Here is a 17,588-nt window from a genome sequence, read left to right on the forward strand (position 1 = left end):
ATTTGATATAGAAGTTGTGGTACACAAAGTGTGGGCCTTGGGCAACACTGTTTACCGAAAGGGTGCAATGGCTTTAAGCCAAGCCCAATGGAGCCCAAACTGAGTTCTTGTTTGGCAAAATTGGGTTCATTCCTTATCAACAAACAAAATAAATTAATTTCACTTGTTTTTACTAAAATAACAACGCCTTTTCTCTTAAAAATCATAGAAACAAGGCTGAAATGTGTATTTTTAGAAAAGCAAACTTACATTTTTCGGAAATATTATTATTTCCCATTTTACTGACCACCTTTATTTTCAGAGTTGTGCATTATACATAAAATGTTAAATATCTTGCCGAGTATGTAGGAATTGAACAAAAATAAAATCGCAGATTTAAAGTGACTTACATACATGTAACCATGTCCCTGAAAAATCAAAGTTTGGGTTATTGTTTAAAAGTGGACTGTGAATTTAAAATGGCCTTGTTGGTTATCACAGGTTCCTCAATGCAACAAACCATTTGTTTTGTGTCGAAAAAGTGTATAAAACAAATAAACAAAAAACCATCTTGATCACCCATCTCCTCGACTTTACCTGGATACATTTCACTGCATGTTACACCACACACCACTGACCATGCATTGCTACCCTTGCATCACTACCCTGGTTTGTAAGGCAGCATTTTGTAGTTATCATGTTTCTTCTTTCTGAAGGAAAATGGTGGCAAGAGGACATCAGCTTTTTGCTTTTGTTTGCTCTTTTGGGACTTCTTCTGTGCTCTTCTTGAATTCCTTGTATTTTAACATCATTCTGCTTTTTCAGCCTAGGCAATGGTACAACATGTACATATGTCCACAATTTGTGGAGTAAATTAGTTCAATTACTTCACTTTTCTACTCAAAATTCTCAGAAATGTTGCTTTTCTTTATTTTGTTTCATATGTTAATGATGAAACTAGATTGGAGTGGCACATGTACAACACATGTTATAATTTTCAGCATAGAAAAATGCATTGTGGGTAGGGCATGAGTGGCATCTGCAGAGCCCCAGATCTCTTAATTCATGTAATATTGTCCTCTAGTAAGTCAAAACCAAGATGTCAAGCTTTGCTGACCTCTTAGCGTCCTCCTATTGAAAAAAAGATTTGGTTAGTCGCATTACATTGCATGGTTAGTCGCATTACCGGTTAGTCGCATTACACTTTATGATGACTCGTTATTAAAATACACCAACTATAGAGTGTTGATTTCTTTACTCATTTCAGACTTGGTAATAAGGGTATAAGCATATTTTGAATTGCCATGAAGATAGTCAGTGGATTTTTCGTGCAATTGAAATAACTTCATCTCTCGGTTAGTCGCATTACGCCCTGTTGAAGCTCCCACAAGTACACTCACATATTATTATTGCTTAAATGAGAAACACAAATTAAAATTCATTCTGGATTTGAAATAGTTGTACCTGCTGCTAATCACAACTATTAAAGTTTTGCTGGAAGAACCTTAGTGGGGGACAATATTTAACTTTGAAGAAATCACCTTAATGTGCTCACTTTTCAGGGTCTGTTCACAGCTTGTGCAAACATGAGCTTAATTTGTACAAAATGGTACAGAGTGTGTAAAAAAAGTTAATGTCTGTTTCCTTTCATATGTTAGCTATAACTTTTACGTGGAAAGAAAGTTGTTACACAATTTTTATTTTTTGGTGTCATGTCCATGTTTGCTTGGAATCGCCCATATGGTTAGAAAGATGTTGTAAAAGTAGAATACAATGATCTACACAATTTTGCCTCGAAATTGCGTGGTTTTCCTTTTACTTTGTGAACTAACACGGTCGGCCATTTATGGGAGTCAAAAATTTGACTCCCATAATTGGCCGACCGTGTTATTAGTCGACGAGGTAAAAGAAAAACCACGCAATTTTGAGGCATATATATTTGTGTGGATCATTGTACTCTACTTTTAAAACCTCTTTCTAACCACATGCATCGATAACAAACGGTTACAAACGCTTTGTATACCAGCTCGTCCGATCCAAGGCAAAGTGTTCCTTTAAGTTTAAAACATACACAAACAAATTCTCAAATATCATGGACAATGTACACAAACTACATGTGCATGCAACATTTGTACATGGCTTATCGTACTGAAGTAATAGTGGTATCCTGGCAACATTAAGTGACACTTAAATGACCTGTACACGTTTGGTAATAATTACTCAAAAATGTACTTGGTGACGAGCAACAGAGAGTTGTTGGTATAACATAATTGTGAGAAACGACTCCCTCTGAAGTAACGTATAGTTTTTTTTAGAAAGAGGTAATTTCTCACTGAATGTTGTGACATTGATCGAAATCACATTTACTGTTAGATTTTCCAGTGTTCTACTACAATTTAGAGTATGGTTAGACTACGTAAACTACTGAGGCTTGAGCGAGCTCAAGCGCCGTGGATTTTGTGCTGTGCACGGCGTGAAGTCGGGCTGTGATACGGGAGATCGCGAAGTTGTCCGACTCTAGCTGAGGCTTGAGCTAGCTCACGCGCCGTGGATTTTGCGCTTTGTACGGCGTGAAGTCGGGCTGAGATAAGGGAGATCGCGAAGTTGTCCGACTCTAGCTAAATAATTTGAAGCTGAAAATAAAGGTATTTCCAGCTTCTTCATGAGATTTTTTTATTGAAAATACGTTTGTCAAGCTCAATGTACAAAATGTCATCAAAGGGGTTTCACAAAATGTAACATTAAATAAACCCATCCTTGTCCCAACGTCTGGGGCTGTCTCTCAACATTGACGAAACAAAAGTGTTTCATCAACCTGCTCCTGGTCAACTCTCACCTCCTCCTATAAGATCTTAATGGTGGCCAGGAACTTGAAATGTGGAGAAATCTTGGTAGTCCCCTATCCAAGAGTAAAGTTTTCCTCAGCTTCGGGAAATAGGGTGCACGTCAACGAAAATGTCAACTTAGAAAGCACTGGTATAACAAAAAAATTAACAACGAAATTGCACTTCTCATCGAAACAAAGGATTTGCAACTGGAAATAATTTGTGAGGCTCTTGCATGAGACCCCATAGAGGTCCTATCCAGACTAATGGGTTGGTCATGGTTTGTCGGACATAAGTGGGTCGGACTTAGTGACATCAGTTATTCAACAAATTGTCTGCTGGTGAATGTATGTATAGGGCATAATGGTGCGTAACAAACCTGCCAAAACAAACTTACAGACTAACATAACAACCCTTTTCGGTTAATGACACTGGACACTATAGTAGATGTCAAAGACCAGTCTTCTCACTCACTGTGTATCTCAACATGCAAAAACAAAAACTGTGCAAATTTGAACTCAATTGGTCGTCGAAGTTGCGAGATAATAATGGGAGAAAAACACCCGTCACACGACGTTGTGTGCTTTCAGATGCTTCGTTTCGGGACCTCAACATTTAACTCTGAGGTCTCGAAACGAAATTCGTGGAAAATTATTTCTTTCTCGAAAACTACGTCACTTTTAAGGGAGGACCGTTTCTCACAATGTTTTATACTACCAACAACTCTCCATTACTCGTTACCAAGTATAAGGTTTTGCTAATAATTATTTTGAGTAATAATTTTATACTTATAGTGTTAAGTACATTTAAGTCGATATTTTGAGATAAACAAATTAGTTTTCTAAATTAAAACACAACCCTGTCCATCTTCTGTCAGTTTTTACTGTTATTTTCATGGCATTAATTGGTAGTTAATAAGGGAATCAATGTGTGGTGAAGAGGTTTTCAACTAGTGGTTTAATCCCAACGAGGCCTGGTTCTTGATTATTTTACCGAGACGAAGGCGAGGTAAACTATCAAGAACCAGGCCTCGGCGGGTTTAAACCACTAGTTGAAAACCGATTCAACACACTTTGATTCCCATTCATAAATACCTTTTCGGTCAAAAACATCAACACTTTTTCGTCAAAAAGTAAAATGAATGCAGAAATTGTTCAATGATTTCTTTCAACACAACACCTCCAGCTATAAAATGGTAAGGCCCTCGGGCAAACAACTCCTTATAAGGAGATTGCTGTGCGCGTCGCGCGTATCGCGTGATGTGGTATAACTGTCTCGGCCGTTGCTCTCGACCAATAGGAATGAAGAAACTGTCTTATAAGCACAGGTGCAAGCTCGAGTGTCACGCCCATGTTTCAACACTTTTTACTGGTTATAAACAAAGGTTTATACACACACCAATAGGAATAGCGAAACTGTCTGAGGTATTTATGAATTATGTTTTTTGTTTGGGCTTTGTTGTGATTTTCTCTGAGCCTTTTTTATTATCCTAAGTAAATAGGTTGCCAACTTTTTGGCTTGAGCTTATCAACATGTCATTTCAAGGCCAGACATTACAACCATTATGTATACGCGGCCACTCGAAACCGGGACAGTCCCTATTTTAATAGTCTCTATTTAAATAGGGACAGCACCCAGGGACAGCACCTGTGTTTTTTCATGCACTAGATTTGCTTACAAAAAGAGCTGCACACCCACAAAATAACACGAAGTGGTTGAGGGGTGCTCCGGGCAAATGTCATTATTATTAATACCAAATATCCAGATGGGTGACTCGGGTTGAAATGAGACGTAAAAGTCTATGTACTAGAACAGTGCAGACAATACCCAATGTCATCAATAGGCCTATGCCTATACTGTATGGCAGTATTATCAGATCATAAACCAGGTTGCATATGCGGAAAAGTGGTCTCAATAGTGGTCTGTAGCTACATCTTGTTCCATTTTCGTGCATTACTTCTAAGGCAGTGGACACTATTGGTTATTACTCAAAATAATTATTAGCATAAAACCTTACTTGGTAACGAATAATGGGTAGAGGTTGGTAGTATAAAACATTGTGAGAAACGGCTCCTTCTGAAGTAACGTGGTTTCCTAGAAAGAAGTAATTTTCAACGAATTTGATTTCGAGACCTCATAATTAGATTTTGAGGTCTCGAAATTGTGTTTTTCTTTCATTATTATCTCGCAACTTCGACGACCAAATTGAGCTCAAATGTTCATAGGTTTGTTAATTTATGCATATGTTGAGATACACCAAGCAGGTCTTTGACAATTACCAGTAGTGTCCAGTGTCTTTGAAAAAAATTACCATTTGTCCGGACCTGTGAACAAAATGCGTAAGCAAGGTATGATAACAATCTTGCAGAGGTCTTGAAATTAAATTTGCAATCGTCATACTCATTTTTGCAACCGTCAGTTTCGAAACCGGCATACACCTTAAAAAACGACATCAGCAGCGGCAATCGATTCTATCTCGCTCGTAAAAAATACAAAATGAAACACATATCTCTATACAATACTCATAATACGAACTTTTATTATAGCAGCTAAATGGTCGTAATTTGACCGCAGCTATTTATAGAAGCATCGCACAGCTCTTCATTGACATTGCTGTACCATCATTAGCCATGTGAAATATTGCGACAGTTTTTTGCGACCTTAATGCAGAAAATTACATCACCATGAACATAGATAAATGATTTCCTTTACAAAACTAGTGCCGTGTCTTATTTAGTATTATGGCAAAGACTATTGCGTTGCAGTGTCTAGTCCAACCTTTTCTAGATAGGACTTTCGGACAGTATTAGATTAACCACATGATGTAAGAGGAAATTCAAATAAAGAAAACATCGATGTTATTGGTCTATGAATTTTATTTGCAATCACATCCTATGCAAGCTGATACTCGGCTCTATTACACAGCACGCGTGCAATGCTTTTAATATTTTTTAGAACTCAATATTTTGGTAAAGACTACAGCGTTGCTTGTGGAAACTTATGCGATTACGAAAGGACGTTAGAATTTTTGATAAAGCAGAAACCAGCATGACTAGTCTGAACCCGGATATAAACATCGCCATTAAAGGTGCTCGAACTTTCAAACACTGTTGTATTTGTTGCTGGACGTCGTCTCATAATTGAGTCGAGAAGCAAACAGTGTAAGGATCGTTAACTTAAAGGCACTGGACACTATTCATAATTATTTTATTTTTTCCGAGTCTCTATCACAGTGGCGTAAACCATTGGAGGTCATGAACCCTTGGCCTATAATAAATTCGAACAAACTAACCACATGGAATGGTTCGATACATCAATCAGCCTACTCCTAAAAAATAATTATTATTTTAAAAAGTGTATTAATTGTATATAAATAAATACAAAAATAGAAATGATCAAAAAAATATTTTAAAAAGAGAAAAATAAATAAATAAATTAACAGTTACTGTCCTTTTACTGTCGTCTTCAGTTAATCGTTTTCTACGATGTACTTAAATTTACTTTTGTATCATGTGTTGATGTTCGTGTTGTTTGATATGTATAATCACCTTTTGTTTATTGTCATTTTAATTATCTGTTTGATCTATCAGTATCTCTGTTAAAGTTATGGAAGATGATTGTACTTAGTTATCACTGGAGATAAATTACATAAATGAATAAATATAAGAATAAAAACCTTTGTACTACCTCCTGTAGCTCATTGTATCTGTTATTTAATAGTAGTATTTATTAGTCTTGTTTTATTGATGTATGTTGTTGCTGATGTTTGTTGCTGAATAAATGGAGTAGTATAACTCCACATCAAGAGAACAAAATATATAAAAATGACGACACTATTCAATTTATCGACAAACATCCTGTGATTATACATTGTATAAATAATTAAGATTGACAACTAAAATAGCAGATCAAAAAACTGGGCCCAATTTCATAGAGCTGCTAAGCACAAAAATGTGTTAGCATGAATTTTCTTCCATGATAAAAACAGGATTACCAACCAAATTTCCATTTGTTGTATGTTGCTTCTTACTACTGGTACTCAGCTGTTGTTTGCTTGTCCTGAAAATCACATGGAAATTTTGTTGCCATTCCTGTTTTTATCAAGGGAGAAATTTCATGCTAAGCAAATTTATGTGCTTAGAAGCGCTATGAAATTGGGCCCTGGCAACATAAGACAACGAGCTTATCACATCTCAAAATAAGCCCTTGTAAGTTTATTAGAAAACCGGGGAACATATCAATTTGATGTTTATTTTTCAGTGAATTACATCGTTACTCAGAATTACTCCGTACATGTATACGTTATTCATAATACGGGGCCATTTGTGTACAATAGTCGCTCCTCCCATTTATGGTGTGTTGAATCTGATGTGTTCACCTTCCGTGCTGGTTGTCAACTCGACCCAGTGCATGTGCAATCTTGATGTAGCGACTCGGCAGCACATCAGTTTAGTATCGATTGCTTAACGCGCATTGGAACATGCTCTGCCGCAAATCGGGTAATTCCCCGTATCTTACATCCAATGGAACTTCGCTCTGTGGAAATTACTTCATATCAAAGCAAAGTCACTTTCTCTCTCAGAGATTACCATATTTTGTAATCTCAAATCTTTTTTTGGATACACGCACATTTCATTTAGAGATGTTAAAATCGTTTTCACATCTTGAGCGTAGGCCTATATATTTGGTGGAACAAATCTCATGACAGTATTATTCCTAGCAGCCTTCTCTCGATAGACATCTTTAACAAGCATCATGGCATCATCTTACATCAATGGCAATGTGGAAGCATGTTATGTACCTGAAGATACAGCAACTGGAGAGAAGACTACAAACGGACATGTTGAAGATCCGAAACACACACGAGCGAGCCGACTTCAGATATCATACACGAGTCTTCTCCTTCACGTAGTTTCCTTTACAGCCGTTGTTTGGTTAATCGTACAAGTAGTTCAACTCAGGGATGATCTTGCCCGGTTGCATAATGAGAACACACGGATGGGAGGTCTCGATTGGCGTGACGATCAACATAAGCAAACCCAACAAGCAGAAGACGAAATTATTCAAGTAAGTTACACATTTGATTTTCTTTACGGTATGTTCACCGGTGGCTTTAAAATGGGTAAGATAATTTCCGTCGTCAACTTTAAATAAGTAGGCCCTACACACGTAAAATATTTGCTGTGCTGTGCAGGCTGGACAGGGTAGTGAGAATAAAGCAGCCCTGTGTAGTCCACCACCACCTCTGTCTTTGAAGGCTACTAATCGCGGGCGTCAATCGGGGGGGGGGGGGCACAGGGGGATGATCCCCACCAACTGTTCGGGGGAGGGGACCACAATATCAAATGTCCCCCCTCAAATTGGCATAAGATTGCACCACACAGTGCATCTAAAGTGCACAATTTTCGGACAAACTTCACGTCTGGATGTTCCATCGTTGACAGATTCCCCCACCCCCGGTCCCCCCAAAAGGTGGGGGGTGAAGAGTTGGGACATCATGTTCCCCTCGCCCCCCCCCCTGTTTTTGACAAATTTCATCATAAAGCTAAAGTTTTATACTGTGTCCCGCATGGGCATCAATATTGAACCATTATGGCAATTTAAGTAAAAGTTCATAAAGCTCCTAGTTATCGTTAACTATATTTAGAAGAATTTGTTCTTTGAAGTACTTCTTACAAATTACAAAAGTTTAATAATGGGCACGAAGTTCGAATTTTATTCCAAAGGAGAGGTCCCTGATATCTTACAGTTGAAAGGTGAAGAGTTGTCCTAACTTTACTTAGATGAAGTTTTGAGGCATTCAAGTTCCTAGCACACTCATTCTTTTTCATGACACACAATCATCATTCAATTTAGCAAAGCTGGTTCGACTATAGAGATTTTGCTGATTTAATCATTTTCAAGTTCGTAAAGAGGCAATCAATTTCGCTAAACGAGGATTCATATAAAAATACGACTAAAGAAGTACGAATAAACAGATAAACTGTAAAAGGCAACTGTTTCGTACCTTCATTTTTATTTTTGTTATTTTTATGTTTCAAGTAAACTTAACCTGGTTCCCATAAGGTTTTGTCTTCTGTATTTTTTTTTCGGTAGAGCTTTAATGGTTAACTGAGCAAGACCTGATAATTGGATATGTTTGAATTCCTTTTTTATTTTTTATTTCTTTTTTTTTTAGAATCGCCAACCATCAATTATCTGTTGGCGTGCCAGACATGTTGGCATATTATGTTCAAGGGTGCCAAAAAAATATCCGCATGCCTTTAACATTCGTATGGAAACAAAAAGTTAACCTAGCGTTTTAAAGATTGCACACATTCCAAGATTGACTGCCCAAAATGAAATTGAATGACTAAACGCACGCCTCAAAAAAATCCTGCGAATTTGAATGCAGCTTCGATGAATGGTTAAATTGAATGATTATTCTGTTAAATCGAATGACGTAAAAGTACCTTTGACTAGTCTTAAAAAGTAATCGAATGACCCTTTTCAGTGGCATTCGATTTCGTGGGAAATAGAATAGTCCGGTGGTTAAATTGGCTGCTCATTTTCCGAAATTGACCGGGAAAACCTACATTAGAGAGGAGTAATTAATTGGGTGTGTTAGAAGAAGACAACTAATTCAGATTGAGTAGCCTCTGTAAAGTACGATTAGAACGAAAAAACACTTTGAATTACATTTGATTGTCCTTATCCTTATCCTTATTAATATAGCACATGGTATTATTTATAGCGAATACAGACACAAATTTGTCACCGTCCTTTCGTTCCTTTTTTAAAGTGATTAAAGATTTTCTTTTTCCGTAAACCTTGCGTATACAAACATTGCAAGCTATCAATTAGACATATTTTTTCAAAAATCCAAAAGGCCAAAATTCTTCTGCTCAAATTTCGAAGGCATATGTTCTGTTTCGTTCATAGGCCTTTATAAACTGGCTTAAAGGAACACGTTGCCTTGGATCGGTCGAGTTGGTCTTTGAAAAGCGTTTGTAACCGTTTTTTATAAAATGCATATGGGTAGAAAGATGTTGTAAAAGTAGAATACAATGATCCACACAAACATGCCTCGAAATTGCGTGGTTTTCCTTTTACCTTGTCGACTAACACGTCGGCCATTTATGGGGGTCAAAATTTTGACTCCCATAAATGGCCGACCATGTTAGTTCGCACAGTAGAAGGAAAACCACGCAATTTCGAGGCAAACTTGTGTGGATCATTGTATTCTACTTTTAAAACATCTTTCCAACTATATGCATTTTATAAAAAACGGTTACAAACGCTTTTGTTTTGACCAACTCGTCCGATCCAAGGCAACGTGTTCCTTTAAGATTGCACCGTTAGAATGCAGAATTTTCCCCGGACCTTAACACTCGCATGCTCCATCCTGATAGATCTGCCCTTTTGGGACGAAACGCCGTCTGAGCACTGGATATGCAAACATAATAGGCCTATGGATATGAGGCTGTAATTTGGTTGTTTTCAGATATTGTATCATAGCAAAAATAAGCACCAAATGGTTTACAATACAGGCCTTAAAACTAAAAAATTCCAATTAATCTAAACATTCTTCAGAGATATGCCCGTAGAATGATAGTGTTATATAGATGTGTACAATAACAAGGGCGACTGTTTCCAATATCAATCATGTTCTTATTTCAATATAGGATTCCAATGTGAACTTAAATACAAGACAGCGATCAAGGAGACAAGCGCAAGTCGGTGGCTCATCAGGTATACGATCATGTTTGAACCCTCAATCCCCTTTGCGTCCACAAAGACCATGATCCCGTGGGCTTGCGCAACCACCCGGCTTGGTGGTTGGCCACCTTACGGTTCGACATCAAGGCTACCCCCCCCCCCCCCGCCCCAAACCCCAGCCGGACTTCCTGGAAAATTTGGCTTTTCGGGGAGATAGGGGGGATAAATATGGAAAATGAGAAAGGTTTATATAAAAAAAAATTATATATTTTTTTTATTTTGAGTAATAATCATTCTAGCAGCACTTAAATTCAACAATATACCAACATTACAGGATTTTTTTTATCCAACTAGGCTTAAAACAGTTAACATGTTCCTTCATCCATCCTATGGAAAGCATAATGTATTTCTAGCCTTTTTTATTCTGTACTTTATTAATGAATTGTTTTAAAATCTGTTTCATATCTGCAGAAACGTATTCATACGATTATGATACGGTAAGTTATAGACTCTATTATTTGTAGTTATTCTGTCACTTGGTACGATTTTGAAGGGGGAAAGGAGTGTCTCACTGAGCAAACAAAGGCTGACTAACAGGGTGTATGCTTTAGTAGACTTTGCAGGCCTTATAGTAAAAACAAATCTGATTTATTCACAAGTTCAAAACGTCGGAAGAGAGACTAAAATATTAAGAAGAAGAGTATCACGCCGCATGCTCTTTCGATGCTTTTGAATTCTAATTTGAATGAAAACTAAAACCCATACGTTAGTTCATGCGCGATTATTATGTTAAAATTTGCATCGGCGATAAAGAATATTAATTTTGGCTTTAACCCATACACTGGTGTGTGTTAGCACTGTATACTCAGTACTTTCCCGAGTCCTGTGAAAGCAAATCACAGGCATATTACTCGGTGGGATTTAAACCAAAGACCTTTGCAATTCTAGTGTCTTACCTAATAGACTACCGAGATTGCCCGGATAGCTATAGAGGCAGTTCTAATCATATGTTTTGGCAGCGGGTACCGCAACGAATAGATGTTAAATTTGCATCGTGGATAAGGAATATTATTTTTGGTTTTTACCGTACACCGATGTTTGTTATAGCACTGTATACTTAGCACTTTCCCAAATCCTGTGAAAAAAACACCCAGGCATATATCTCGAGTGGGATTCGAACCTACGACTCTTGAAATTCTAGAGCAGTGTCTTACCAAGTAGACAACCGAGATTGCCCGGTTGCTATAGAGGCAGTTCTCTATAGACGAGAATCTTTTAAGTGCCGGTTTGCCATTATATCACACAAAAGAAGCTGATGAAGATTTGATTTTACAAATAATGTAAGACAAAACAGCTAAATGAGCATTCCTTGTCATGTTCGTTTTAATATCAGCTTCCCTTGGATGGCCTTCCTTCTCTTCATGTTGTCGGTAATCAGCAGGACTATCTGGAACAAAGTACAGGTAGGATATGGAATAAGTTAATGTTACTCTGAGAGTTGGTCAAGAAAGCTTGTGCTCAAGCTTTGCCTTTTCTGGGATCCAAAAATGTGGAACGATCTGCCAGTTAGTTAGCCTTGCTCAGGCAGTCCAATCTTTCACTCCGAAAAAGACCGCCACTATAAAAACCCAACCGTTACCACAGTTCGTATAATGTGTATAACCACATCACACGACACGACGCCCCCCCCCCCCCCCCCCCCGTGCACAACCGAATGCGGAGGCCGTATGCGGACACGGCTCCGCATGCGGATAAGTGGTACAAGTGCGGATGACTTGTGCACATTAGTCGTACGACAGGTGTTGAGCGATGTGACAGTGTATACTGGTTGGGTCGTGCGGTGTGAGCAAGGGTACCAGTTAGTCCGCGGAAAAAACTGAGCTTTTCTATTCTTAATCGCTTAATTTGTACTCTGTAGATTGTGAGTTGCTTTATACTTCTTGACAGTAGTTCCCGCCTTCTATTATTGTACATTCATCTAAATTACAACTTTATTTAAATTCCTGAATGTCTATTACAGGGACCGGTCTCTTTTGTTTTGAAAGCTGGTCTGGTTTTTTAAAGCCTTCTTTTATGAAATTTACTCTAGTGATTTTTTTACTCTTCATTATTTGTTTATATTGCTTTTAATTTTCCGTTTAAATTCTTACATATTTACGCTTAGTTTACAACTTCTAAATCGTTAGTTTTATGATGTGATTTGTATAATTACTTCTTAATGTGTTAATTTGTTTGTTCTTAACAATGTAATTAAGCAGTGCCCAAATGGAAACCAGTATTTTTTTTACTGGTTTGGCTCGCAAAGGAACCAGATAAAGTGTTTATCACTAATTACGATTTCCTGGCAGGTGCACTCATTCGGTTTGCCCGATCGGAACAATTGTTGTCTATGTGATGATGTTTCTTTGTAACTATTTCAGTGAACTGGTTTACGTTTCATACGAGTAGTGATACTGGAATGTTGGGCAGAATCTCACACGAGAGCCTGGTGTTTGTGCACAACCAGTTCATAGAGGTAGGTCTAAATAAAACGCTACTATAATCGGTAATTGTCGAAGACCAGTCTTCTCACTTGGTGCATCTCAACATAATGCACAAAATAACAAACCTGTGGAAATTTGCACTCAATCGGTCATCAAGGTTGCGAGATAATAATGGAAGAAAAACACCCTTGTCACACGAAGTTGTGCATTCAGATGCTTGATTTCGTGACCTCAACATCTTATTCTGAGTTCTCGAAATCAAATATTAAAGTGAAAAATTGCTTCTTCTCCATAACTACGTTACTTCAGAGAGAGCCGTTTCTCACAATGTTTTATACTATCAACAGCTCTCCTTTGCCTTATACCAAGTAAGTTTTATGCTAACAAACATTGTGAGTAGTAACCAATGCCTTTAACTACCGTGCAGCTGAACTGTTCGGATTACAAGCCGTTACTACTTTTATATTATACAAAACCACGTGTAAAGCAGTAAACAAAATCAGAAACACTGAGCTTCAAGAAAAGCAACCAACTACCAACACTTTTACACAGCCTTCTCCCAATATTACGTAAGTTCTGTTTTGATTATTAGCAATAAGTCAATAACATGAAGTATTCTTCGTTTACCATTACAGATAAAACTGCCTGGACACTACTTTGTGTACAGTCAGATCACCTATGCGGGACGAGGAAGTAATTTTATAGGCCATGAAGTGGTGGTTAGACCTGATTGTGGCGATGGTAACGAGTTCGCTATTCTGGAATCTAGAGCTTTGCAAGTGTAAGTGTAACCATAAAAGTGCAAGTGTAATTATTAAAAGTAAAAACAATCTATGATCTGAAGTAAGAATGAACCAATGTGCCACCGTAATGATTATGAGGTGCTACCATAGATTGGGGGAAAAAATCCATAGAATTTGTACAATACCCATGCATTAGTGATAAAACGATGCAGTATGGATAATATTTATTGCCCCATATTGCTGTCTACAGAACCCCCAATGCTGGGCAGACACCGAGTGGTGATAGTGGATATGGCGGTGGTGTGTTTTACTTGGCGGCCAATGATCGAGTTGGAGTGCGCCCTCTACAAGGTGGCTCACACTACTTCAAGAAGGATAACGGACCGGGCAGTTATTTTGGCGCGTTCCTGTTGTCAAAGAGTAGCAGTATGGATGTAGATCCAGACTTAAGGCGTTGTCCATAGACAGGTCTGGTCACCGACCAAGGTTGCTTCAAGCAATTTGGTCACAGAACACACGCTGCAGTGATTCGTCATAATAGCCACGTGGTTAGCATTGCGCAGCATTTTTCAGTCATTGTAAAAGCAAAATCGTGAAAGACAATTAATGGACACTATTGGTAATCCAGTCTTCTCATCTCACTTGGTGTATCTCAACATATGCATTAAATAACAAACCTGTGAAAATTTGAGCTCGTTGGTCATCAAAGTTGCGAGATAATAATGAAAGAAAAAAACACCCTTGTCACACAAAGTTGTTTGCTTTCATGTGCTTGATTTCGAGACCTCAAATTCTAAACTTGAGGTCTCGAAATCAAACTCGTGGAAAATTACTTCTTTCTCGAAAACTACGTCACTTCAGAGGGAGCCGTTTCTCACAATGTTTTATACTATCAACCTCTCTCCATCCCAAGTGAGGTTTTATGCCGATAATTATTTTGAGTAATTGCCAATAGTGTCCACTGCCTTTAATGTCAGGTTTGTAATATAAATGTATAAAAAAATAATATGTGTCGGGACCAGTCTTATCACTTGTTGTATATCATAGGCATGTGCACAAAATAACAAACCTGTGAAAATTTGAACTCAATTGGTCGTCGAAGTTGCGAGAAAGTAATGAAAGAAAAACACCCATGTCACAGGAAGTTTTGGGCTTTTAGATGCTTGACTTCGGGACCTCAAAATCTTATTCTGAGATCTCAAAACCAAATTCGTGGAATACTTCTTTCTCGAAACTACGTTACTTCAGAGGGAGCCGTTCCCACAATGTTTTATACTCTCCATTGCTTGTTACCAAGTAAGTTTTTATGCTACCAAATATTTTGTGTACGGTAATAACCACTAGTGTCCACTGCCTTTAAGTGGTGATAACTTATGTACAGGTTACAGTTAATTTAATGGATGCTGAATAATCTGCGAAATCATTTACACCTTTAAAAAATTAATACTATTAAGGTTGTTTGGATGATGCTGTAAATAATGTTATACTATTAATCGTTGACCGCGAAATATTAACGTATTGTTGACAAAACGGGTTTGGATCTTCGTATGAGGCCTAAAAAAATTAAGTTTGTAATAATAAAAAGTAAGCAAAATTGGTAGGACCTACCCAAACTAAACTCTCAACGTTAATGAAAGACAGGGTTATCAATCATCTGGGTGTGAATCCTCGGCTAGCCAGATGTTAGACTTGGCCCCTGTCATTATCTGCATGCAAGGATAAAGGCAGGTACCTGCTACTCAGATCAAGTGATTCTATTGGACACAAAGATATCATTGGATAAATTAATGGGTGCATTCGTTTAGCTTCCCTAGGTCATCCCCGGTGCGTTCGAATAGCTTTTGACGTTATTCCAGGGGCTCACCCAGGTCAGCCCCTAGTGCCCTATGGGTCACTTGGGGCTGGCCTCAGGTAAACGACGTCACTACGAGAGCGGTGAGTGGTCGTTCGTTTAGCTCTTGTCAGGGCCACAACCGAGTGAGCACCGCGGGGTAGACCCAGGGAAGCTAAACGAACGCACCCATGCAGTGAATAAAAACTACTCTATCTGGGTTTGTTTTGATTGGTCTGAGGTCACCTCTGACGACCAATCAAAACACAGATATTACAGCTTACTTTCGGTCGTCTGCATGTGTCCACGTATGTGTTATTATGTATACAGGGGTGGATTACACAAAGAGTTAAGACTAGTCTTATCTCGACTTAAGACGAGTTAATACGGTTTTAGCCGGATGTTTGTCAGGTCTATATTTTAGAACAATGTGGATCATGATCAACAATCCTCCTGCAAGTAGATATAAAGCATTAACTGTATGATATTTTGGGGGAATACATTATACAAGTTCTTTTTGTTAATAATTATGTAAATAATAATATGTCGGGATTTGTTTCGCCATGTAATGGCAGTTGTTAATGTGCCGTATTCTATTTCGTTTTTCTAAACACTATGGACCGGCAATGGGGTCAATAATCAGCACCCCGAAGGACTTTGACTGACCAGAAAAGGAACCGAAGCTTAGCGTTCGGAAAAATGTGCTTATTCTGGTGACTAGCATGCCCGAGGGGGGGGGGGGGGGGGAGACGAGGGGTTGGATGGCGGCACTGGTGACTGATTAGGTCAGTGCCTATTGCTTTACAACATGCTGTATAAATTATGGAATAAAATACAAATCTAGATTTTCTAACTAAACTTTTTTAAATCACCATAACAGCTTATGAGCATTAAAATCATTGGCAATTCAGAAACTTAAGGAACGCTTGAAGATTTCTAATATTCAGTTTGTTAGTTTCTATTCACCGTTCACATCATGAGAGGGCGCTGTAACCAATCAATTTTGTTTTTAAAATAATTACCCGCGTCGAGATCATTGATCTCTATTATACACATTGGGTGCTTTCGTTTAGCTTCCCCGGGTCGACCCCGGTCTGCCCCAGGTGCGTTCGAGTAGCTTTGACGCCATTCCAGGGGCTCACCCAGGTCAGCACCCCCCCCCCCCCCCGCCCTGCTTGTGGAGTGGGTCACTGGGGTGACCGGAGGTGCATACTGAAATAAATGATTGAAGCCATTTCAGAGTCGGGCCCTTGACACCAAACTGATGCAAGGCGAGTTAAAGTGCTCTCTAAAATGTAAAAGAGTGAGCACTCTTGTCAGAGTGGTGGCATTTTCGCTCTTTTGAGAGAGTGAAAGTCCGTCGGTCACTCTTTCTGAGTAAAATTGAAACGAACTTCACTCTAAATCGAGTTAAAAGTACTTGTTTTCACTCTCAAAACAGTTTTCCGCCATGGCTTTTTGCAAGAGCGAGTAAAGGCTTCTCACACCATGCTCCATCGTCACCAGATTTGCACCTCACTCACCCTAGACTTGTGGACAAGTCGTTAAATCGGCCCCACGCGCTGAGATAGTGCTCCCCCCGAGATCACTGCTCTCGCGCGAATTGATGGCTCCCCGATTTCGACTCCTTGTCTCAGCGCGTGGGGCCGATTTAACGACTTGTCCACAAGTCTACACTCACCCCGAAAGAGTGGAAGGGACGTTTGAAGAATGATCAATTGAGAGCTGGCATGTAACAACCTTCTTTATCTTCAAGTACGCGCTAATCCTCCAATCAGATTGGCAGGATGGAGTGGTGATAAAAACCTATATTGCACGGCTAATATCACTACCATGTGTCTTGTGTGTTCTATGTCACGCGCCAAGTTTGCTTGAAGATAAATACGTTATCACACGCGCGCTCGTGGAAATACGGAAAATATAGCGCATCTGCGTCCCATATCCAACTCGGCCTTCGGCCTCGTTGGATATGGGACGCAGAAGCGCTATATTTTTCCGTATTCCACTCGCGCTTGTGTGATAACTTATA

The 17,588-nt window shown here is 38.7% G+C and overlaps 1 protein-coding gene across 2 annotated transcripts; it reads left to right on the plus strand.

The window, feature by feature from the left end:
* Positions 1–7,271: 7,271 nt before the first annotated feature.
* Positions 7,272–16,282, plus strand: LOC139945027 (uncharacterized). Of its 2 annotated transcripts, XR_011787044.1 has the most exons (8): positions 7,272–7,871; positions 10,469–10,535; positions 10,974–10,999; positions 11,896–11,965; positions 12,923–13,017; positions 13,621–13,766; positions 13,979–15,639; positions 15,684–16,282. XR_011787044.1 is itself a non-coding variant. In XM_071942265.1 (7 exons), exons 1-7 carry the CDS (start codon positions 7,560–7,562, stop codon positions 14,190–14,192), a joined length of 930 nt encoding a protein of 309 aa, XP_071798366.1. In that variant the 5' UTR covers positions 7,272–7,559; the 3' UTR covers positions 14,193–16,282. The 2 variants fall into 2 exon arrangements, 1 of the variants encoding a protein (XP_071798366.1); XM_071942265.1 differs by having other exon boundaries at positions 13,979–16,282.
* Positions 16,283–17,588: the final 1,306 nt, after the last annotated feature.

Source organism: Asterias amurensis, chromosome 12 (genome assembly GCF_032118995.1).
Source record: "Asterias amurensis chromosome 12, ASM3211899v1".
NCBI classification, from domain to species: domain Eukaryota; kingdom Metazoa; phylum Echinodermata; class Asteroidea; order Forcipulatida; family Asteriidae; genus Asterias; species Asterias amurensis.

Excerpts from the sequence above, each read along its gene's own strand:
- LOC139945027 (XM_071942265.1), top strand. The coding sequence starts at position 7,560 with ATGGCATCATCTTACATCAATGGCAATGTGGAAGCATGTTATGTACCT. Across the intron at positions 10,536-10,973 it reads GCAAGTCGGTGGCTCATCAG|AAACGTATTCATACGATTAT; the intron begins GTATACGATCAT and ends TCATATCTGCAG. Across the intron at positions 11,000-11,895 it reads ATTCATACGATTATGATACG|CTTCCCTTGGATGGCCTTCC; the intron begins GTAAGTTATAGA and ends TTTTAATATCAG.